This window comes from Balaenoptera borealis (assembly GCF_965194805.1).
Source record: "Balaenoptera borealis genome assembly, chromosome: 1".
NCBI classification, from domain to species: Eukaryota; Metazoa; Chordata; class Mammalia; order Artiodactyla; family Balaenopteridae; genus Balaenoptera; species Balaenoptera borealis.
In genome coordinates this window covers 144,743,916-144,769,323 of record NC_138860.1, presented here as the reverse complement: position 1 = coordinate 144,769,323, position 25,408 = coordinate 144,743,916, and the positions used below count along the sequence as shown (strand labels likewise).

At 42.9% G+C, this 25,408-nt stretch overlaps 1 protein-coding gene across 3 annotated transcripts in view; it reads right to left on the bottom strand.

The window, feature by feature from the left end:
* Positions 1-18,472: 18,472 nt before the first annotated feature.
* Positions 18,473-25,408, bottom strand: part of OMA1 (OMA1 zinc metallopeptidase) — a 92,745-nt gene continuing 85,809 nt past the window's right edge. For all 3 annotated transcript variants that reach the window (XM_082358225.1, XM_082358224.1, XM_082358229.1), the window contains one exon: positions 18,473-20,065. In XM_082358225.1, coding sequence (XP_082214351.1) covers positions 19,856-20,065 — 210 coding nt within the window. In that variant the 3' untranslated portion in view covers positions 18,473-19,855. The remainder of the gene's footprint in view (positions 20,066-25,408) is intronic.

The following is a 25,408-nucleotide window of genomic DNA, read 5'->3' as shown; positions in this document are numbered from 1 at the left end:
TCTCTTCCACATCTCAAGTGTCTCCAGCCTGAATTTTCTCAATCCCAAGGCATCTCTGTCAGTAGAAATGTTTCAGAGGTTCAGGGTACCCCAAGCTATTCTCAAAACTTCAAAAAGTCTCTTGAAATGGCATAAGACAGGCTATTTCTTAATAAATACAGTGCTTGTACTGGATAAACTCTTCCAAGGGTGGAGTAGATGTATGAAAATCATATATGTGGTTATTGGTCGTCAGAAGAAGGAGAAGTCATTGCTTTAGATTTTTACCCGAAAGACAAATACTGGGACTTCCCTGGTGGTCCAGTGGTTAAGAATCCATCTTGCAACACAGGGGACGCCGGTTCGATCCCTGGTCAGGGAACTAAGATCCCACATGCAATGGGGCAACTAAGCTCATGGGTTGCTACTACTGAGCCTGTGCACCACAACTAGAGAGAAGCTCGTGCACCCCCAACGAAAGATCCCGCGTGCCACAACTAAGACCCGATGCATCCAAAAAAAATAATAACTAAATAAAGTAAATATTTTAAAACAAACAAACAAAAGACAAATACCTTGCGTCAAGTCCCTTCAACTTCATATAGCATCTGGTGAAGCCAGACAGGTTGTTCATTAAGTAACCTCAGGCTGTTAATAAGACTTTATTGTGTTCAGTTTCCTCAACTATAAAATAGGGGTGAAGACAGACCTACCTCTAAGTGTTGTGGTAGGAATTTTTAAAAATCAAAACATGCAAAGTACTTAGACCAATGCCTGACATGTAGCAGGAAATCAGTGACAGCTATTGTTGTTTTAGCCTCAGTTTCCCCATCAGTAAAATGGGCGAATTCATATACTACCTACTACCCACAGGCTTATTGTGAGACTCAAATGAAATGGTACAAAAGTGCCTTACAAGCTACAGCATGCTCTGAAGATGAGAAAATATGCTGTACTTTTCACTCTTCTGACTCACACATGAAACAAGTCTAAGAACAGCACATTCCAGCCGGGAAATTAAAAGCTTTGATCCTTTGGAGTCAGAGCGTGTCCCTGTACAGATCAATGTTGCTGAACTGAAAAGAGAGATTTAATTACCTCCAGCCTCAGTTCCTTCCCCGCTGAGAGCAGCAAGCTCCTGGTGGGAGGGAAGTCTGCGTGTGGAGGTGACAGGCCGGGTGTGCACACCTGGGGAATCCCAGACCAGAAGCCCTGGCTCTGTTCCCAGGGCCAGACAGCTTGACATAGGCAGAGCTGACCCCAAAGAGAAGGTGTGAACCTGTGTCTTTGAAAAGGCCACGAGCTGCGATGGAATCCTGCAGCCTTAGGAGGTGGCTAAGCTTGTGTCCCTTGCCTCTGCATGCCTGTGCGTGTCTCCACGGAAGGGCACGTGGCAGTGAGTTTGCATACACTGGTATCTGCGTACTGAGGGGTATGGGCACCACAGACTCGGTCTCAAATGCATACGGTCACATGCACACTGGAGAGTCTGTGTGTGCATGTACCTGTGCATCTGGGCACACTTTGCATGTGAAACACATGTGGGTTTGCATGTGGGCCCTGGGTCTGCCCCCATGGGCATAAATGCATGTCTGTGTCTCTGCTCTTGGCCCAGTGGACATGGATCCATGTGGAGAGGTGGGCCCATATGTGTAAGTTCCTGGCATCACGGGCACATACGAATTTGTACAGCTCTTGCCATGCGTCTCGGTAGTGCCTGGGATCTGAGACAGGGCAGGCTGTGGGCTGCTGCCCACAGGATGTCTGTGGAGCCGGGTCTGGGAGACTCTGGGTAAATGCCCCAAAGCTAGGAAAAGGCAGGAAGGTGTGGCTTGGAGAAGCTGAGCTCACAGCAAGAGGGGTCAAGGAAGAGCGGATCTAAACGAGAGGAGATGTGGAGCCTGGGCCGTGGGGGGGAGAGGACAGGGAAGGACACGGTGCAGAGAGGGGGAAGCAGAGCATCTGGCTGACAAATCCACTGCCACAGGCACAGGCAGAGAGCATCTTATTTTTTAACCAGAGATGTCTCCTTAAAGGTGCCGCACCAGCTGCCCCGAGTGCACACATAGGAAGTACCAGTTTGAGGGCTGTCGTGCATATACGGGGGCTGTATCTACACGGGGCTTCTCTGGGGGTTGACGTATGATGCGACAGCATCTCAAGCATGTTGGCTTTTACTCAGGCAGCATTTAGACAGCACCTATTGTATACATGAGGTGTTTGGGAGGGACTTGAATGAAGTGGAATCACATCCCCTGAGCCTGAGGCTCTAAATGGAAGAATGACACACAATGCAGATAAAAATTACAAGCAACCTAAAATTACAAGTAGGCATTCTACTTTCTAGATGTGTGTTCAAGTCTGAACTCCGCCTTTTACTACTAGCTCTGTGGTCATGGGCAAATTTTTAACCTCTCTGAGTTTCATTTCCCTCATCTATAAGATGAGATAATAATACCAATATGACTCGGTCATTGTGAGCATTAAAGGAAGTCACCTAATAAAGTATAAATTATGTAGCATATGTGGTGGATGGGGGCCTGGTCCAGCAGACTCCTGGGAGGAAGAGGAGAGACTGACCAGGTGATGGGCTGAGAGAGGACGTGCGGGATCCAGACCTCCACGTGAGTCAGCGCTTGTCCTCAGACCTTAGCAAGATCCAAACAGCCGGCTCCCTCGAACCCTTGAACGTCAGGGCAGTGGAGGACCTTAGAGGAACACGAACCCAAGCTCTCATATTACAGAGGCAGAAAGAGACTCAAAAGGGCTCATGCAAGACCTTCCAGAAGTTTCTGGAAGGAGACGCTAACACAGTATGAGGCACCATGTCATGCTTTTGCACACATTCTAAGCCCCACTGATTGGCAGAGCTGCTGTTAGCTGGCAGCACCTTTTTCAAATAAGAAAAGGACCCTCCTCTGGGCAGGTGCAGCCCCGCGGGGCCCAGCTTGGTGAGCTGTCACCTACGGGGAGTGAATGCAGATTAGAACATCGTACCTCCTCCAGGCAGACACATGGCCTCTCAGCACACAGCCTGGGGTCCAGAGCACGGGCGAGACCGCAGCCCCTGCCCCTCTCAAGCAGATGCCCTGCAACATGGTACAGAGTGGCCCTGTGTCTGAGCCTTGCTAGGGTGGCAACCAGCCAGCATGCCAGGCTCTGAAGGTGCAGCAGTGAGGCAGACACTGTCCCCACCCCTCAGGAACTCTCAGTTTGGTGGACAACAATGATAAAATTGCAACCAATCATTGTGGAAAGTTCCATGGGCGAGGGAGACTGCAGGATCAGAGGAGGACCCCAAACCGAGCCTCAGGGTCAGGAGAAGCTTTGCAAAAGATGGGGAGAGTGGGGCTGGGTGTATCTGACACATCAGTGCTAGGGCATGGTGTTTTACATTTGATGCAGCCCTATCAAAGTGACGCATTGAAATAGCCTCCGAACCAAAATGGCTCCATTAAAGTCATAATGGATAACATTTACTGAGCACTTGTCATGTGTTTTAATTCATTTAATCCTACAACAGTCCTATGACATAATGTAAGTATCCACATTTTCAGATGAGAAAACTGGAGGATAAAGTAGCTTGACTAAAGTACGCAGCTGATAAGTGTCCGAGCTGGGGCGATGGCTCCAAGCTGTAACCTTACACTACCTCTGGTCAGACGTGTTTCCCCCATTAGAACTCAGGACTTGAGGCCAAGGGAGAAGCCGGACTTTGGGGACGAACAAACCTAGGGCAGTGTGGTGGCTATAAGAACATGCCTCTCAGGTGTCCAACCTCAGGGAGTGTAACTGACCAGTGGTCCCACCCGCTGTGCTCTGAAGTCCAGCACCGCCTTTGCACCACGCTGGTCCCTGGCTGCTCCCAGCCAGTGGCAGAGCCCAGCAGGGACACTTCAGGCAGAGCCATTCCTGGAAGACTCGGGTCTCCTCTCCCAGGCAACTTGGGCTCAAGGACTCCCAGACAGCCTTGCCAAACTTAGGATTCTCTAAGACCTTTCTACCCAACCCTCCTGCCTTGCCTCTGTCCTTTACTCAGGGTCACATCAACTCCACACGCTGTAGCTCCTGCAACGTCTCCTGGCTTCCCCCCCTTCATTTTCTCTCCTGTTTCAGATTTCCTGCATGTTTAATCCTGTCTCAGTTTCTGGTTTCTACTTTCTCTAAGGACCTGGACTAATACGAATCAGGTGAGTGTGAGTAGGAGCAATGTGGGTGCCCAGTCGGAGTCCCTGGAGCGCTGAATTCTGAACCTGGAAGGCAGAGGAAGGGGAGGATGTCCAAGTGGTATCGCATGAAGCCCTGTCACTTTACTCTCCCTCCTTCAGGCATCGGAGAAGCAGTTCTTTCTTTCTTTTTTTTTTTTTTTTAATTAATTAATTAATTTATTTATGGCTGTGTTGGGTCTTCGTTTCTGTGTGAGGGCTTTCTCTAGTTGTGGCAAGCAGGGGCCACTCTTCATCGCGGTGCGCGGGCCTCTCACTATCGCGGCCTCTCTTGTTGCGGAGCACAGGCTCCAGACGCGCAGGCTCAGTAATTGTGGCTCACGGGCCTAGTTGCTCCGCGGCATGTGGGATCTTCCCAGACCAGGGCTCGAACCCACGTCCCCTGCATTGGCAGGCAGATTCTCAACCACTGCGCCACCAGGGAAGCCCAAGCAGTTCTTTCTTGAAGAAACAACCCCCCTCCCCTGCCACACGCCCGCCCCTCTTCCTTTTACCGGCTCCACCGGGGTCTCCTCTGGAGGTCATATCCTCCAGGTAGCCGGGACAACTTGACACTGGGTGATGTGCCACTTTTTGTGCTGCCACTGCCCCTTGACCTTCACCTATCATGGAACTCATCCCACTGCACAGGCACCTGTCTGTGTCTCTGTGTCCCCTGCTAGATGGTCAGTGGGTCTGAGTCTGTGCTCTGTGTTCTGGGGCCTGGGACGTAGGAGTGGTAAACGAATAACTGAACACATTAATACCTGGATGATTGGCCTCATAGCAAACACATCACTTGACTTGTGTAAAACAGACACAGGACCCGGAGGCAGAGCCCCACAGTGGACCACTGGGACCAGAAAGCCCTTCGTGTGACCTGGCTCTGCTAATGAGCAGCTGGGTGGCTCCAGCTGTTCTCAAATTTGCTGAGCCTCAGTGTTCTCATCTGTAAAAAGGGGTTGTAATGCCTAACTCTCCAAGTTGTGAAGATTGAAAATAAAACACACGAAGCATTTAACAAAGTGGCTGGCACAGTGCTAGGAACTCAGGCATCAGCCCCCCTGACCTGGCTACCCCGGTGCCCCACAGCAGACCTATCACCCACACGCAGCGTTGCTCGGACGAAGGTGCCTTCTCGGCTTTTGGAAAAGCTACCTATGCTCTGCCATCGGCTCTACCTGCCCTCTCTCTTCCCAGTCCCTCGTTTTATCACCTCCTGATTATTAAAAACATAATAAACACATATTGCTCCCCTGCTACTGTCGTAACCACTGGGGATTCAGAAATAAGGAAATGAGAGTCTTCTTAGAACTCATGGTCCAGTGAGGGTCAGGGAGAGAAAGAGAGTAGAAGAAGCATAAAAATAAGGAATTGCTACTCAGTGCAGGAAAAGCCACAGTACACTAAGACTCAGTTGCTGGCACGTGACAATGTAGATCCAAGATTTTCCGAAGCAGAGGCAATTTCAAATCATTTTAATATATTTTCAAAAGAGGCGATTTGTTGGGTATGATTTAATATATATTAATTTTTTTTATCATGAAATACTTTAGGCAGATAAAAAGCACAGGTACAGTGAGCAACCATGTACCAACCACCCAGCTTAAAATAGAAAACCTGACTGCATTCTCCTTTCTTTCTCCTTTCTCTCTCCTTTCTCTCTCCCCAATGGCAGCCTCACTCCTGAAGTCGGTGCTTATCACTACCTAGTGTGTTTTTATACTTTAATTACATATGTACATATCTACAAATGATGTATTGCTTTGTTCTGCATGTTTTAAAACTTTATATAAATATCACATCCTGCATCTATCACTCGCAACTTTTTTTTGTTTTTGCTCAATATTGTATTTTTGAGATGTATCCATGTTGAGGCCTTTACCTCTAATTCATTCATTTTCACTGCTCTGTAGCATTCCATTGCATGTCAATATCATAATATTGATCTGTTTTCCTGGTGATAGACATTTGGGTTGGGGAAATAGAATCACTATGTTTGTCTACTAGAGTCTCCCAAGAAGCAGACACCAAGACGGGATTAGATGTGCAAGAGATGTATTGGAGAAATGTAGGTGAATGATGTGTGGAGGGGAGAGGAGTAGGCAGGGAGAGCCTTCAGACTGTGATGAGGTCTGACACATAGGAAGGGAGAGTGGGAAGGAAGGAGGACTGAGTCGGGAGGACTTCTGACTAGTGCCATTGTAAGAAAGTCTCGGCTAGGCCAACAGGGAGTCCCCAAGCAAAGTCTGTCTATTACAGGTGCCTCCTGTGAGGCAGGAATGGCCCAGCCCAGCTCTAGCACCCCTGCCGTGCCCAGCTGGGAGCCATCCAGGTGAAACTTACAGTGGACCTGAAGGTGTGGTGGCAGCTAGAGCATCAGTAAGCTAAGCTCCCTACAGCAGGTTCTCTTGAAGGGGGTGCTGAGTGGGTCCACACCCTCCGTGGCTGCCATATTGTGCATGAGCAGAGAGGAGGCAGATTCCTACTCATCCATTCATTCATTCATTCTCTATCTTATGAAAAAATGTGAGATGTTTGAGGAGGTCATCACAGAACAGTGCCATGAAAGCTGGCTCCTAGAGGACTGTTTCAGACATCGTTGCTTGGGCCAGCAGTCTCAGGAAACTACTTGCATTTTGGTCTTGGTAACTGCATGGAACTCTGCTGCCAAGGATCTACAGTCAAGGTCCTGAGAGGCTCCGTGGTAAGATTTTGGAGTCACACAGACCTGCATTTTATTCTCATCTCTGCCACTTGGTCATTTGTACAAGGCATTTCCCTGCTCTAGGTCTCAAAAATGAGGGTAACCAGACCTATCTCATGGAGTGGTTATGGGGATTAAAACAGATGATGTAAACATAGCATCTGGCACACATAGTAGGTACTTTAAAAAAAACATTAGTTCCTTCCCCTGTCCTTCTAGGCCATTGTTAGGGGTATAGAAGCATTCTTGGTTGCAATAATTTTTCTCAAACAGAAATGTTAAAAACTTAGAGCCCTAGTTCTGCAAACTCCAGCTATCTATAGCAATCGGGGTAAATCGAAATGATCTCTACTGACCCTTCTTATTCACACCCATCACTCTTTCTAAAGCAGCATTTGTGATTAATCTCACTCTAGGGCTAAATCGGTCCCAAGCGCTTCCAAGGCACTTGATAAAGAAGCTCTCTGATTTAGAGCAAACACCGTTATTGAGCGGTGGCAGAGAGAGGCCACTGGGGGATTTGTCTTGCTGGAAACTCTGTCTGTTGGAGCCATTTCTTCTGTTTTCCTGGATAAGAGCTCAATTTCTTTCAAAATAGATAAATGGGGTCCTTGTTTTATTCCCTTGGTGGGGTGGGAAGGAGAGAAGAGTTGGACAGTTTTTTAAAATAAAGAATAATACTTAACATTTTAAATTTGGGGAACACTTTATAGCTGACACAGACATCAGGATTCAGCAGAAGGCTAGGCACGTAGTAGGTCCTCAATACATCTTTGTGGGCATGTACAATCGTCTCATTTAATCCTCACAGTGGCCCTGTGAACTATACCAAGTCCATTCTTCCCATTTGACAAAGGGGGAAGCTGAGGTTCACAGGTAAGAAATGGAAGAGCTAGGACCCTGATGTAGACTCAGACCTGACCTTTATGGGTCACCACATCGTTGCCCTTGGTGGTCCAGAAGCAGAGCCATCATACCTGTTCCTTGAGCACAGATGCCTGAGATGCTGTCTCAGACTGCAACCCTGGTTAGCCAGGGCTGCAACTTCTTTTTACCTAGTCTTTGGAGCCACTTGGTTCTGTTCCAGAACACATTCACAGAACATTTGCCTCTCACTCATCGTCCCACTTCCTCACTTGTGCCCACTCAGAGCCGGACTCTCCTTTCCAACAAACCTTACGGATGGTAGTCTTGTCTTTGCTTGACTATTTCCAGTAACCTAGAGCTCCCTCCCCGGCGAAGCTGTCTACTGTTGAGAGTTCTTCTTATTTGGTTGGGCCAGCATAGTGCCCTTGGAATGTAATTCCCCTGGACCTTAGACTTGGCCCCAGGCAGAACAGCAGCAGTGAAAAGCTCAGGCCCAGACAGACCTGGCTTGAAGCATGGCCTTTCCATTTACTCGCTGGGTGACACTGGGAGAGTTAACTAATTTGCAAAATTGAACCCAAAATGTTTTATCAGTAGGATTTCTTTCAGGGGCAAGTAAGAGAATACTTAATTAACAGTGGCATAAACAATACAGATGTTTAATTATCTCATTTCATAAAAGGTTTCAAGGGAGGCAGTGCCAGCATTGGCTCAGCAATACAGTGAGGTTGGCGTTCTAGGTTGGTATCTTCATGATTCTCTTGGCCTGTCCTCAAGTTCATTGAAAGGCCACAGCAGCAACAGACATCATATTTTAACACAAAACTTGCAAAGCAGGGACAGAAGACACAGGTTTATAAAAAAAAACAAAATAGATGAACAGCAAGGTCCTACTGTATAGCACAGAGAACTATATTCAATATCCTGAGATAAACCATAATGGAAAAGAATATATATATGTATATATGTATAACTGAATCACTTTGCTGTACAGCAGAAATTAACAGAACATTGTAAATCAACTATACTTCAATTTAAAATGTAAAATAAAACAAACAAACAACAACAAACAACCAGCCTTTTCTGTGGCCTCTCTCGTCTTTCTCGGGTGGGGAAAATATTGGCCATCCTGGAAAATATTGGACTTTTCTCTATTTCTCATTGGCCAGATCTGGTCACATACCTACTCCTAGACCAATCACTGGCTTAGGGAGACAGCATTGCTATGACTGACTTAGATGATCATGATTTATCTCCTTGGGCAGGGCACACTGCCATTTAAACAAAATAAAGCTTTGCTGGAAGGGAAGAGGAAGAACGGCTGTTGGCAACAATATTATACTTGAGGGTAAAATGGGATAATATATGCAAAGTGCTTAGTAGCATTTCTGACAAGTTTTACTCCTTAAGTGTTAACTATTACTATTGCCTACTGTGATTATAAACATTAATAAAGGCATCCAGGTTCTCTCTGACCATCTCTTCTTCCACCTAGAACTTCAGTTCACCCTTAATGATCATTCTCCTTGACAGAAAGGATAAAAGCATCATAGGTAGGGCTGCCTTGTTGTATAACTCTACCAGGTGTTGTTCACATTGTAGTTTGGGTGGATGGCGCCCCTTGGAGGTGTGCAGTATATAACTTGTGTGACCATTAGCCTCAGTCCTATGAGTAGTAAAATAGCTCTTTCTGTGTCGTCCGCCTTCGCCATACCATCTTCTCCAAGAAGTGGTCCTCTCCTGTTCGTGGTATATTTGGCCCTAAGAAAACTTTAGTTTTCATTTTTGTTTTATTTTGATCATTATTACTTTTCATAAGTGTCACGTAGAAACTTAGCCTAGTTCAACATCTTATCAACATCTTGAGTAAAAACAGGGAGAGGCAGTTCCCTTTAAGGAAGAGAGTCAGTGACCAGTTGTGGTCATTGAACTTGACCATGGGACCTCTGTCTGCCATTCATATGTCAGTGAGGCTGGGGGTAAGGAGGGCTCTCCAGCTCTGCCGCCACCTTTGAAATAGTTCAAAGAGAGAGAGCTCACTGGCAGAGGGCAGAGAAACCAGGGAAGGTATTGCCTGAATATTACATAATGTTACCTTGAGTAGAAAACAAAAGACCTCATTGAAAAACCCTTCTTGTATTTGTCTCTTGACATTCTCTGCCTTACAAAAGAATCTCTTAAATCATTTGAGGCCTGGCAAGAAGTGAATCTCCTCTTAGATTTTGGCCCCAAACTTTCCTTTGCAGATCATCTTTGGAAGTAACTGGACTATAAGCCATAAGTTTGAAAGGGAAAGAGAAACAGCAAGTGGTGATCGGTTGCCATGTGCCAGGCACATACATGCATAAACTCACTACCTTCTCATGGCTCTGTGAAGAAGATATCACTGAATATTTGGTAGGAGTGAAATTAGTCCTGGGAAAGTGAGGGAATTTGTCTAAGGTCTGTCTGATTCAAAAGACACTTCTCCACATCACACTGTATTTTTGTGCATTAGAAACCAACCAACAAGCCAAACAGCCAACCCACCCTCATCTCATGGCATCAGATGGCATTAAATCTGGGGCCCATGAGCTTGGAGGATGGGGATAGTCCTCACTGTGACTCTGGGTCAAGTCACCCAAGCTCTCTAGGCTCTGATTTCTGCATTCATCTATAAAGTGAGACGATCATATCCACTTCACAGAATGGTTGCAGGAATCAAACCAGCTCCTGCACGTCAAGTGCTTTCGGGGCCTGGCTTGTAAGAGGTGATTCATTATTCATCCACTAACGAATGGTGGCTCTCGTTATTGCTCTGGTTACTGGTCTTATTGTCAGTGACTCAGGACCTTGCTGAGCCCTAGTGGCCGCATTTCCAGAACAATCTAACCTGAATGTCCCCTGCAGAGTAAGTTGGAGCGCTTCTGAGCAGGCTTCTCCAAAACTGGTTTGTCTTCCCAGCCTGCGTTTCCTTCACATTTCGATTCCTGATAGATTTCTGTGTTCCGGACGAGGCCTTTAGTGTTACTCCGCAATCTGTTACAGCTGTTAAATAAACTTCTCCTGCTCCCGGACGGGCTGTCGCGTGTGTGTAAAAACCACTTTATGCCTAGACTGTGATTTCCAAGTCAAAACTCCCGCTGCAGGGGTGGCTATTAGGGTCACTCCAGATCCAGAGTCTATGAATCACAGATAACAGGTTCAAACTCTGAGGCTGCTCTGGGGACTGATTATGGGGCCTGAAAGAGGAATGATTAGCTATTGTACTTGGGCATGTTTATGTCTACTCTGGGCATCAGAGGATCACTTTCCGTGTCACCATCATTAGAAGAGGTGGCATTATGAAGGGACAATAAACAACTCGTGCCCAATACTACAGTTTATGAAGCCCATTTATATTTGAGAGTTGACTCATTACTTCCTCATAACAACCCTGAGAGGTAGGGATTATTAGAACCATGTGCTGCGTAACCACGGGCCAGCTCCCACCTCTCTGAACCTCAGTTTTGTCATCTGTTAAGTGGGCTTGTTATGGGGACTCAATAATAATAATAATGTTTGATAGCTAACTTCCCAGTTTGGGTCCCCCCAAAAGCAGGCCCTGAGACAGGCACCAGGGGAAAGTAGGTACGCACCAGGTCGTTTATCCGGCCTTGCTCTCAGGAAGCTCACATAAGGAAGCGGACAAACAGAGTGGGGAGGGAGAAAGGCAATGCAGGATGCATTAATGAGTGGGTTAAAGCTGTGGGCGACTGGGACTCAGTCCCACAGGGACCCTATGACAGACTGGGGAACACAACCTAGAATCATCCCAAGAGGATGAGACATTTATCCACTGATTCTGATGCCCCACTGGTTGTGGGATACCCCGGGGAGCTCCCCTCACCCTGTGCTTGTGGGTTGCCCCTGCTTGAGGCTGGGCGAAATCCTGTAGTACCAGAGAAGTGCCTCAGGAGAGAAGGAAGCAGGAGGGTGAGGAGAGCAGTGGAAAAGAAACTCTCCACTGCTGCTGCAGGCCAGCCCAGGGGGCTGAGGGCACGCGGGTGTGGCCCACCGGTGATGCTGACATTCACTGCTGCCGCTGACCTCTTCATGCCAGGAAACGGCCCAGCACTGGACACACATTTGGTCCTCACACCGACCCCCAGGAAGCATCGACTCCATTTTCCAGGAGAAGCAAACTGAGCCTTACAGAGTAAAGTAAGTCACCCAGACTGAGCCGGCCTCAGATCCGGGTCTGTCTGGCTGCAGAGGCTGGACTATTAAGGGCAAACGTTAGGGCAAACCTAAAAGGAAAATTAGCCCGTTTCACAGAAAGATGGAGACTCCCATTGTGAGGAATTTGCCAGACGACATTAAAAAGTTAATACTAGTACATATAAAATAGGTAATAAACAAGGACCTACTGTCTAGCACAGGGAACTATACTCAATATCTTGTAATAAACTATAATGGAAAAGAATCTGAAAAAGTGTGTGTGTGTGTATAACTGAATCGCTTTGCTATACACTTGAAACTAACACAACATTGTAAATGAACTATACTTCAATAAATAAAAAAGGTAATGCTAGTTACTATTCTTTATACTGATTTAGGAAACAGGTATTGAGCAGACCTTTGGCTTGAGGATAAAAAAGAAGGCTGTGACAGAGCCCCTGCCCTCGAGGAGGACCCGGGCACGGGGCGGGCTTGCAGTGGGATGAGGCAGGGGCAGTGGCAAAGCTCTCTCCAGCCTCACAGCGTACAGTGAGGATGAGCTGAGGCCCACAGATGCAGAGTGACCTAAGCCGTCACACAGCGGTGAGGAAGGCAGGATCTGAACCCGCATCTTCAGCCCTTGAATCCTCAGTGTTTCCTGAACTAGTTCCCTCGAGAGGAGGAGTTAGCTCCTTGTGACCAGCTCAGATCAAACCTGGTGACCCCAAGGACCTTGGGTAGCCATAGAGTCAAAGAGGTCTATCACTTCTGATGGAGAGAAGTCCTATGAAGACGCATAAAGCAGAGCAGAGGGTGAGCGAGATATTAGAGCGTGCAGAATTGGCGGGATTTGTCTATCTCCTGCCATGGAGTGTTTGTGGTAGAGCCGAGGCTTACACAACCCTGGGGCTGGGAGGAGGTGAAGTAGAAACACCCCTGTGTGCATGGGTGAGACTTTCCAAATCTTCACTATATTATAAATAAAGCTCACCTCCAAACTGTCTCAGCATTAAAATGACTCCTATAGCTTGCTTGTTTGGATTCATTTATACATCTCTCCAGTCACTCATTCTTTCAATCCTTGGACTTCAATTCACTGAGCACTTACTATGGGCCAGTTTGTGTTCCCAAGGGCTGCTGGGCCTTTGTCGTGAACACCCTTCAGTTAGCTGGTTGGCTCCTGGCAAGAGATGAGTGTTGAGAGGTGAGATCATGGGAAGTTTCAGAGCTTATGGAGCAGGAGAAAAGCCCTGGATGCAAGAACGAAGGGCCCGGAATACATGTTTCCCGTGTTGTCCTGACAACTGCTCTCATTTTCTGTGTGAGAGAAAGCATGTGAAAGGCAGTAAAGTCTTGTGAGTCTCACAAACCCAGTTAAACTCCTGGACTATCTGTGTGACCTTGGCCCAGTTACCCAGCCCTGGGAGGCTCCGTTTCCTTATACGTAGGTGGGGAGAATACCCTGTGCCTTGAGAGCTGCTGCCAGGATTACAAGGAGGGAAAGTTGTGGCATCTCATCCTCAGTAGTGCTCAGCAAATATTAATTCCCTTCCTCCCAGTCCGTCACCTGGAGAACGGGCTGGCCCTTCCAGAAAACATTGATCTTAGTTCTCTAGATTTAAGCATCAGAATGTTGAAATTGATGGAAATCAGGGACACTGATTAATTATTAATCCTAATAGGATTAATAGAATAACTAGGTTAAACACACACACACATGCACACTCCTAAATTAGACTAAACCAAAACATGGTACAAATAAGTTTCCCTTTTTCTCACCCTTGGATAAGAACAGATCATCATCATTTCTGGGTTGTATCACATCAGGCAAATGGCCATCCTTTTGGAAATGGCCTATCCTAAATAATAATCTTATCACCCAGGCTAAGACAACACTAGAATCAACCCGGGTACAACATTTTGGATGTTGTACAAAGCAGATACACATTCTTTTACTTAAAACCCCTAATAACCCTAGGAAGCAGGCAGGGAAAATGTTATCATCCCATTTTCCCAAATTAAAAATAAGACTAGTCATGTTGCCCTTGCTTTTTCTCAAGGTATTCTAACATCAGAGGGGAATTGTTGTGGAAAAAATTAAATTCAACTTGTTTCTCTGCAAAAATAATACTTGAAAAAATCCTTAAATATGGAACAACAGAATCCTTGAGTAGACCATCCATCATCACTAACCTACAAAAATATGGTTATAATTTGATATATTGGTCAAAATTAATACATGTTAATTTTACTTTCTTTTATATTCTGGAGAGAAAAAAGCAAATCTGATTGTAAACCCATGCTGCCCAGGAAGAAGTCCCAGGTCCCTTGTGGCCTGTGAAGGTGTTATTGGAATCTGCCAGTTATGCTTAATATTTCAAAGAACCTAACTAAAAATGTTATATTTTCTCTCATATAATTAGGCCACTCAGACTAATTAAAATCACAAATCTTTCTTTTGGCTGGAATTTGGTAGCACCAGAGATCACATGATGATCAGCGGTCCTGATTGGTCTTTGATGACATCATAGCAACTCTGAGACCTGGAAGCAGGACCACACTGCGACTCATGCCCCATGCCCAATGATCTCAGCTCCTAAACAGCCAGCGCAGCAAGAGACCCTGGTCATGTGTCTAGACACTCTAACCCTTCAAGACAGAGAGAACTTGTTTGCACAAGTCCATGCACGTACAGCTAGGTCATATAAAAGGAGTTCTTTGTCATTAAAAAGCTAGAGTCACTGGCCTACCTTTGAAGGCTATTGGTTTTACGATGGAAGTTAGGGAGTAAGGTGCAAAGGGGAAGCGCACTGATAGCGGTTTCTTTCCACAATGAAATGAGAGATATTTCTTACCAGATTAAGGAACTCTCTAGGTCTCAAATAAAAACACGTTATACAAATGCTGGAGAGGGTGCAGAGAAAAGGGAACTCTCCTACACTGTTGGTGGGAATGTAAGTTGGTGCAGCCACTATGGAAAGCAGTATGGAGGTTCCTCAGAAAACTAAAAATAGAATTACCATATGATCCAGAAATCCGACTCCTGGGCATACATCCAGACAAAAGTCTAATTTGAAAAGATACCTGCACCCCAATGTTCACAGTAGCACTATTCGCAATAGCCAAGACATGGAAACAACCTAAATGTCCATCAGCAGATGAATGGATAGAGAAGATGTGGTGTATGTGTCTATACACACACACACACACACACACACTGGAATATTACGCAGCCATAAAAAAGAACGGAATAATGCCATTTGCAGCAACATGGATGCAACTAGAGATTATCATACTAAATGAAGTAAGTCTGAAAGAGAAAGACAAATACCATATGATGTCAATTATATGTGGAAACTAAAATATGACACAGATGAACCTATCTACGAAATAGAAACAGACTCACAGACAAAGAGAACAGACTTGTGGTTGCCAAGAGGGAGGGGGAAGAGTGAGGGATGGACTAGGAGTTTGGGGTTAACAGATGCAAACTATTACATGTAGAAGGGATAATAACAAGGTCCTACTGTACAGCACAAGGAACTATATTCAATATCCTGAGATAAACCATAATGGCAAAGAATATAAAAAAAGAATGTATACATGTATAACTGAGTCTCTTTGCTGTACAGCAGAGATTAACACAACATTGTAAATCAACTATACTTCAATTAAAAAGAAGTTATAGGACAATTACCAGGAATTTTATCTCCATGTATTGGAATATACTTAAAATAGATAATTTTTACCACCTGCCATAGAGTATTACAATGAGTGCTTTTAAGTGAGGGAAGAGAGGGTATTGCCCCACTGTTCACGGGCGAGGGGCGAGGGGAAAGAAGCCCTTTGCGTCCCCACTTGCTTTATGAGATTTGCCAGCTGAAGTAGTAAATGGATGAGGAGCACAGACTCTGGAGTCAGAAGATGAGGGTTTGGATCTCAATTCTGCGGTTACTTGCTGAGCAGTGCTGGGCACACAGTTGCTTAATATCTCTGAGCTTCGGTTTCCAGATAAAAAATGGAGGTAATGCCTCTCTCTCCAAAGAATGTGGTATTGCTGAATGAGCACAAGATTACAAATCAATGAATCCTTTCCTTCCAATCCCAGTTCAGCCATTTACTTGGGAGTGCATACTTGGGTAATTTGCCTAATTCCTCCAAGCTTTAGTTTTCTCCCCTGTGAGTAAATGCCACTTGTCCTTCCAATCTCAGAGGTTGGTTTTGAGGATATAATTCAGGTCAGAAAAAAATACCTTGTAAATAGTAAAGCAAATGTGTCAATGCAAATCCACTATCATATCAATGTAAAATTTTGCTACATTGTTTCTGTTCAGATTAAATATACTTTCAGATCAATCTTCAAAGGATCATCTTTACTTTTCTTGCTCAAAGAGGACAAAGGTAACAGGTTTTTATTCATTACTTACAGACATCGTGGTTGCATGTCCCTCACCATGCCGTAGAGCTCTGTTTAGGTACTGTTGACTGTACCCATCCTCGGCTCCAGACAGTTAGGACAATCGCATCCCCTGCCATGGTGACTGCTTCTGGGATGCTCTTTAGAGGCTGCAGTTCGTGTTGAAGGCTTTGTTTCAAAAGTTGCAAGATGGGTCACTCTTTCCATCTAGTTGTGAAGTAAACCTGGCAGCTGCCTACAGCCATGTTGATATCATCACGGGAGAGAAGCCAGAGCTGAGAAAAATCACAGGGAGAGAGCCATTGCTCTGATGATATCATGATCCTCTGGACCAAATTGTGTCCAAAGCTAGTGCACTTCTGGGCTTTTCTGTTAGGTGAGGCAATAACTTTCCTTGATTGAGTTTGAGTTGGTTTTTCTGTTCTTGCAAGTACAATAATCTTAAGAAATATACTATGAAACCTTGAGCAAGTTTCATTAACCCCCTAAACATCAGTTTCCTGATCTATAATGGGGGATCATATAATACCTATCATCTATCATCTATTATTGCAACCGCAGTGAGGTGCAATAGTGCTTGAAAAATGCATAGCACAGTGCTTAGTACAAAGTAAGAATTCAACAAATTGGAGCTATTTTTTATTATGTTTGGAGCTCTAGACACTGTGCTAAATGCTTTTAGTACATCATTTCCCTTAATCATCACGTCAACCTATAAGGTAGGATTTATTATCCCCATTTTACAAATGAAGAAATGAAGGTTAGAGGGTTTAAGTGACTTGCCCATGCTACCAAGAGGCAGAGATTTCACCAGGTATGATTATTTCCTTTTTTAAAAATCTTTTGACCAGATGACATTGAGTGTACATTATCAGTAAAACGCTAATATGCCAAAAATGGTTAGGTATTAGGGACATAGCAGTAAATACACATATTTTCTTTGAGTTTAGTTTTAGAGGATACAGTCTTACAACTATCTGGATTATAAGAGATTAGATTGAATTTGTGCCTTGGATTTACTAGAACCATGTTTCTTACAACTAAGCTAACCAGCCAACAACATCTAAATCTTACAGGCACGTAAAAAGCACTAAAAGTAAGTTATGCAACTAAATGCAGGACATACAGAGGTCGTTTCCATGTACAACTTAAAGCATACATACACATATTACATTCCAATTGTTATTTAATTTCTCCTAAAACCCTGAGCTGAAATGTAACATTTCTCTTACATTTATCGATTCCATGGGTTGAAAATAAACCTTTTTCATATGTACTATAAAGGTATTATCTCTATATTTTCTCTGCTCTTTCTGACATGATGTCAACTTGTATGTGTTTCTAGGAAGTCTGAACAATTAGACGTGATAATGGAAGAAAAAAAAATAGACTTAGGGTCTCCACTATACTATTTTCTTAGGAAACCTACAGGGAAATCTAATGGTGTGTTTTACTGTTTACCTGTAGGTGACATTCTCCAGATGTCTTTACATGTCATGGAGTGCCTGTGACAGAACATCAATCACTAGGGAGAGGAAAGAACAGCTATATGGAGAACAGTCAATCTGAACCTCTGCCTTACAAGTGTCGTCTTGTGGGCAGATCAGGAAATTCCTTACAAGCAATCTATAGTAAGCCCCGAGAAACATAAACAGGCTCTGGACTTGTCTTCTTAACAACTAGGTCAATATTTTGTCTAAGAAAATGTAATTGTGTCAGGACACACCCCAAATGAGAAGTCACAGGCTTTCACAGGCAGGGCGAGAGGTTCCACTCCTATCCTGCCTCACTCCAGGTTTTTGATGTGAAGTTAGATAGAAGGGTCTGAGAGGAGGACCTGGAAAATTGTCCTAGAGATAATATAAGCGATCCTTGATTTTGTACTGAGGAGATTTTTACCTGTATCGAAGTCATACATGAAGAAGCTAACAAACAACTGAGAATAGAGTTTGTTCTTTTTCTTTTGATAGCTTAGTTTTTAGATGCCGAGAGTGTGGAAGTGGACAGATTTGTAGTCAGACAGATCTAGCTTTGCTCTTTCTAGATGAGAGATATTGACTATATCATTTAACCTCTCCAAGCCTAATTCTCATCGTAAAATGAAAATACAGGCATACCTTGTTTTATTGTGCTTCACTTTATTGCACTTCACAGATATCGTGTTTTTTACAAATTTTTTACAAAGTCACAGTTTCCCAACAGCATTATTTTTTAAGTAAGTATGTACACTGTTTTTTAGATGTAATGCTATTGCACACTTAATAGACTACAGTATAGTATAAACATAACTTTTATATGCACTGGGAAGCCAAAATATTTGCGACTCACTTGATTGTGATATTCGCTTTCTTTCAGTGGTCTGGAACCGAACCCACAGTATCTCTGAGGTATGCCTGCAATAAAACCTACTTCACAGGGTTGTGTAATACATGGGCACAGCTCATAGTAGAAACTCAATAAAAGGTAGTTTATTTCCCTTTAATTCTAAGAAATGATTTATTTGATTTAATGACTTATAAGAAAAATGTCTGTCTTAGAAATATAACCTCAACATCACTGGACTTCACCAGCTTGGGAGTACTAATAATACATAAATACTAATACATTTTTAAAACTTATTTCCACATTTAACTAATACAGTAATTTCTGGGTATCACTAGGGATGTGTCTTGTGCTTCTCTCATCTTCATTCAGCCCTTTGTCGATGTCTGCTGCCCAGGAAGATCAACTTGGGGGCCACGCCTCGCCCCTGCGTCTCCTGGTGACCCTCAGTGAGAATACGGTGGTTGTCTTCTCTGAGAACCCTAGAGATACCCAAACTAATACCGTCAAGAGGCCAAGATGACATGACTTCCTGTTAAGACTTCAATGCAACACAAGCACACTATGTATGCAGAAGATGATCCTCTCTCCCCATTTTCTCCCTTGGCCACTTGGACCACAAACAGCACTACTTGTGCCTCCCTATGAAAAAAGCCTCTTCAGCTTCTTCTTAATCCCTCATCGGCCATAAGCAAGGACCAGGAATCTCTCTATCTCAAGGTCCCCTATTCCATATAATCCCACGCTAATGCAAACCAATTTCTGCATATTTCAGACTGTCAGTTTCCCAGTTCATCATAACCACCCGGACTCTGAAATTCAGTTTAGGCTCAGCTGGAACCCTCTCGACAGTAACAATTACTGCACATTCTGATATTCTGATTTTTCATCCACTAGAGTTCTGCCTTCCAAATCAAAAGTATACAACAGAGTAAAATGTGTAATATAAATTTATTCTGTGACATTTTCCTCATTGAAGATATTTTAAAATAGATTAAAATATATCAATATTTTATGAAAAATAAATACCTAGTATAAGAATTTAGATAATACCTGTAATATACATGATTTGACCCTGAGTACCCATTTTTTTATTTCAAACAATATTTTTTAAAAAGTAACATGAAAATGTAAGGATTACTGCATTCTTCATATATCTGGTGTCTCATAAATTTTAATTCAACTGCCAGTTCTTTTCTCAACTATACACGTTAATGGTATTTGCTTCTCGTTTTGAATGGGAAGAGTATCCATTTTCGGTTTAACAGTGATATTTAGGTCTTCTTTCTCTGCTTCTTCAAGAAAATTCTTCATGCTGAGTTTGAACAGTAATCGAGGGTCTGGTCCAGAAAGTGGTGGGCAATTACAGGTCTCTCTAATTTTGAGTGCCTATAAAGAAACAATACAATACAAAATATATACACATATATAAATTAATTAAGGTTATTCCAGTAATTCCTAATATGCTCTATGTAAAACAATAAATATAAGAATACATTCTGTATTTCTGCAATAAAAGGTATCTTAATTACAACATATGAAAGAGAACCATATACAAATTCATAGTAAATAGTTATATTTACATGATTTGTTCATATAATATCTTCAAAAAACAACTGTATTTGCAATGACTGCCCACTGTCCTGTTGGGGATAAATAAGCCTTCTTGGAAGTATCTCTATGATTTGCCAAACTCGAGCCAATCCTGAGAACGTTATTCAGATTAGAGAAGATCTGAAGACGCAGAGAGCTTTTTTTCAAGAGAAAGAAAACAACAGAAAATAGATGTGAACCTACTGAAAGAAGATATACATGACTGGGACAGTCTGGGGTGGAAATGATACTAATAACCTAGAAAAGTAAGCAAATCAAAATCATGACAACTTTTAACTCCAGGAAAAATAAAATGATGCCGGGTAAAGAAAAGTAAGCACAGTATACGACATGGCTCAGCTGTGATTAGTGTTTACAGTTTTTAAAAACTGCATCTTTATCTAACCAAAATCACAACTTAACCATATTGGGAAGGGGGAGAGCTGGATACGTGTGTGTGTATGCACAGGGTGTGACAGTGGTAAGGGAGAACTTAATTCTCATCTTCTATGGGGGAAAAGAAATAGATAATACCTAAAACCGAAAAGTTAGGAAGTAGCGATATATAAGCACGTTATACAGATAAGGTGGGAAATACCGAAAGAATCATTTAATAGAGTTGCAAATGGTTACCCTTGAAACTGAAGGCAGGATAGGGAGACTGCCGCTTTAAGTACTAGCCTTAGAGAACTATGTGCTTCTTCAAAGCGGGTACATGAATGACTTTAAGACATGAAAACGAAAATAGCAATTTTTTTAAGGGAAAAAAGTCTTAATACCTAAGGGGTTTTAAAAGAAAGATGTTTAAGGGGAAAAGCTAGTTTAGGTTTTTACTACTTCTAAATGTTTGATAGTGATGCATGTTAAGGGAAGAAAAGCAGGGGAGGGGAGAGTCAGTGCTTGGGGAGTAGGAAAGTTTTAAAACTATAAGTTCTCACTGATAAAATAACGACTTGGAGCAGTGGGGAGAAGACCTAAAGGACAAGGACCTGAGGGAAGAGGTCGCATGGGTGCCTGGAAGAAGAGAATTCCAAGCAGCAGTAGCGAGTGGCAGAACCTGAGAAGGGAGCACGGCGGGAGCGCTGTGGAGCAGCGAGGAAGCCGGGGCAGCTGCAGCAGAGGCGGGAAGGAGGCAGGAGCAGACTGCGGGATCTCACAGGTCAGGCTACGGATTTTAGGTTTTCCTCTGAGTGGTCCTGCTCCTGATATTTGTGGGGTCCATGGCAAGAATGCAAATGGAGGCTCAGATACCATATATTTAAACATCTAAAATGACTACATAAAAAAATGTTTTATTCTACTTTGAGGAGCAGACAATCAAAATGACTCTGACGGGGACGTTCCTGGTGGTCCAGTGGTTGAGAATCCGCGTTCCAATGCAGGGGACGCGGGTTCGATCCCTGGGTGGGGAACTAAGATCCCACATGCCGCGGGGTCAACTAAGCCCGCACACCGCAACTACAGAGCCCACGCCCCAGCTAGAGAGAAGCCCGCGCGCCACAACAAAAGATTCCGTGTGCTGCAACTAAGACCCAATGCAGCCAGAAATAAATAAATTAATTAATTAATTAATTAATATTTAAAAAAAAAAGTAGCTGTACCTTTTTTAAAAAAAACGACTCTGACAGCCAAGTACAAAATTAGAATTCTTTAATTTCACATGTAAGGTTGCAGGGAGCCTACCCCAGCTGCTGCCACTGGCCTGCTGTCCACTCCCTTCTCCTCCCACCCCTGGCCTACCTGGCACAGTGAGGGACCTTGTGTGCGTGCGTCCAAAGGAAGAGGTCCATGCAGGCCCTGAAAGCAGGTTCCAAAGTGTTTGGGCGAGGAATTCCACTATCCCAAATACCAGAGTGCCATGTGGTGAGGGCACAGGTTCTTAAAAAGGGACTACTCCCTTAGCTCCCACGGGAGAGGGGGGCATGCAACCAGAGGCAAGCCAGAAAAGGGTCTTTTTAATGGTCGAGGCCAGGGCAAGAGCTTGGGTCTAGGAGACCTTTGACCCTGAATGAGGCTATAAGTTACCAAAATAAACTGAAGAGGAAAAAGCATTAAAGTGAAATTCTTTGGTGATAGGGGCCTTGTCTGAAGTTTCTTTGTATCTCACAATACAGTAGATTTAATATGTATTGAGTGTTAAATAAATGTTTGTTAAAGTAAACTGAACTGAAAAAAGGAAGAAAATGTTTCCCAACTATAGCACTAAAGTAAAAAGAAATTCAGACCCTCAGCTACATGGTGACCTACTGTCCAAACAAGGATACCTTTGGGAGTGAAAGGAAATGCTATTAAAATAAGATTTACACTGAGACATCAGGCATAAACTGAGACTGTCCTGTCAAAACTGGGACGTACAGTCTATTCTTGCTTTAACTCCTTTACAACCATGTTGATGTTCTTTTCCGAGTGAGAAGCTAACCTGTCACGGCTGCTACATCACATGCCTAAGGCCTTCACTGGTATCAGTAAAGGGCCAAGTGTGGAGTTCAGCAGGTAGTAGCTGGCACAGCTGAATTTAGCAATGAGAGATGCAAAGCAGCAAACAAAGAGAAGAGAGTGCCATCTCCTACCATCTTTTATATTCAGTAAAAGCTCTTCTCTTTCCCTTAAATTATTTTATTCAGTACTCTTACATTCAACAAATATTTAGAACATCACACTGAGTAAGGTGCTAGGTACACATTGATCAAGCAAATAGTCATGGTCCCTGCCCTCATGCAATTTACTTTGCGTTTCCCCACGACTGGGCATTTGCATTGTTTCCATAGTTTTGTTTTATGTGGCTTTTATAAATTACCCTGCTATGAAAACCTTCGTTTAAAAAAAAGATGTTATTTTTTAACCTCCATTTGGGTTTACTTGAGGGAGACCCCCTAAAATAGAATGATCTAATCAAAGAGTGAGAATAGAGTATAATTTTTGTTATATAGGACCAGACTGCTTTCACCAGAAAGGCTTTATCACCTTATAATGTCATCCGCATACATACATACCTGAATTATTCATAATCAACAGAACCTAAGATTTTATGATTTCTATCTAGATAACCACATAATTTCAAACCTCAGAATCCTTAGAAGTCATCAGTTAAATTTTACAGAGAAGAAAATTGAGCCCTAGAGAGGTTAAGTGACTGGCAGGAAACAAAAATCTGCTTAACGTTTGTTTATTCATTTGTAATTGCCAAAATTGGAAGCAACCAGGATGTCCTTTAGTAGGTTACTGCATAACCTGTGATGCAAGCAGACAATGAAATATTATTCAGCACTAATAAGATATAGTGCTGGCTATTTTTATGGCTTTTATCAAGCCATAAAAAGACATGGAAGAACCTTAAATGCATGTTTTTAAGTGAAAAAAAAAAAGCTAATCTGCAAAGGCTACATAGTGTATGATCCTAGTTACATACATGACATTCTGGAAAAGGCAAAACTATGGAGACACTAAAAAGATCCATGGTTGTCAGGGGTTGGGGGGAAGATAGGGAGGAACAGGCAGAGCAGAGAGCATTTTTAGGGCAATGAAACTACTCTATGTGGTACTATAATGATAAACACGTCATTATACATTTGTCAAAACCCATCGAATGTACAACACTAAGAGTGAACCCTAATGTAAACTATGGACTTTGGGCCATAATAATGGGGCAATGTAGGCTCACCTACTGTAACAAATGTAGCACTCTGGTGCAGGATTTTGATAGTGGGGGGAGCCTGTTTCCATATGGAAGCGAGAGGTAGATGGGAAATCTCTACCTTCCACTCAATTTTGCTATGAACCTAAAATTGCTCTTAAAAATAAAGTCTGTTTTTTAAAAAGCTGGCATGGAAGTACTGATAAAAAGGCTTAGAAAAAAGGGATTAGGACCCACTTTTGTTGTTTTTAATACTTTTGCATTACATGTACTAATGTGGTTTTTTTTTTTTTTTGGCATCACATTATATGTTTCTTGAGTAAATCTTTTACTGAATAAAATGCACTTTGGAGATGTCTGAACTACATTTCCTTAATTGCTAGAAAAACTATACATACTTTATAAAGGTTTTCTGTTACTATTTCTTCATCTGTGAACTGTTTTTCTCCTCTACCTATCAAGCAGAATCCTGTTACAGACCATACATATTTCCATCAAATCTTCATCTGTTTTGCATAGTAAGATTTTATTGCATATGTTGGTAAAATATTCTTTTTTCACTTTCGTTTCCACATTAATTTTATTACATTTTGCCATGTCAACATCTTTTATTTTTTATAAATTCAAATCTTATTAAACATGCCTTCATCTCTTTTAAAGTAAGCAATGTTTTCCCACTCTACAGCTAGAATATGCCTTTCTATTTCCTTTGTTTTCTGTGTTTAACTTCATGCACTGCACATAATAGGTACTTAACAAATGCATGCTGAATGTTAAACAAACATTTAGAGAACACAAGCTATGAATAAATGGTTATGATAAATGTCATAAGAAAAACACTCTTAAGAGTTTACGGTCTAAGAGAAAAGAGGAACACACTCTCATAACAAGAATACACAGTTCTAAGAATCCCATGGAAGATCTAGAGATAAATATGGGATTAGCCAGCCTAAAGATTCCAACTAGGAGTAAAAGGAACTAACATTTACTGTTCATTTTCTAGGTACCTTGCACTGTGCCAGGTATTTTACCTGTTATCTAAATTGGTATTATGATATGAACCACTTATGAAATCTTGGGCTCAGTGTTGAATACTTACCATTAAAGTGTCTTATAAGGGAGGGAGGGAGGGAAGGAGGCAGGACCTTACCCCACAAACATACAAGTACATACATAAAACATCCAGGACTTATTGCTCTCCTAATATTACAGATGAAGAAAGCTGAATGTTAGATTAGGTAGCTACCTCAAAGTTAGGTGAGTGGGTCAGACTAAAACCCCAAACTCCTTAGACCACTGTTATTTTTTCACTACTTCCTATAAGCATCCTTTTCCCATCATGGACTATTAATCTGCTGCATGCTAAATTTCTGAGAGAATGGAACTGTTATTCAACTGCATTGCCCAATTTTTCTATTTTTAACACAACATTTTATTACTTACCCTTCCTATTATTACCATCATGCAATAAATAATTTAATAAATATTCGCTAAGCATCTCAGAA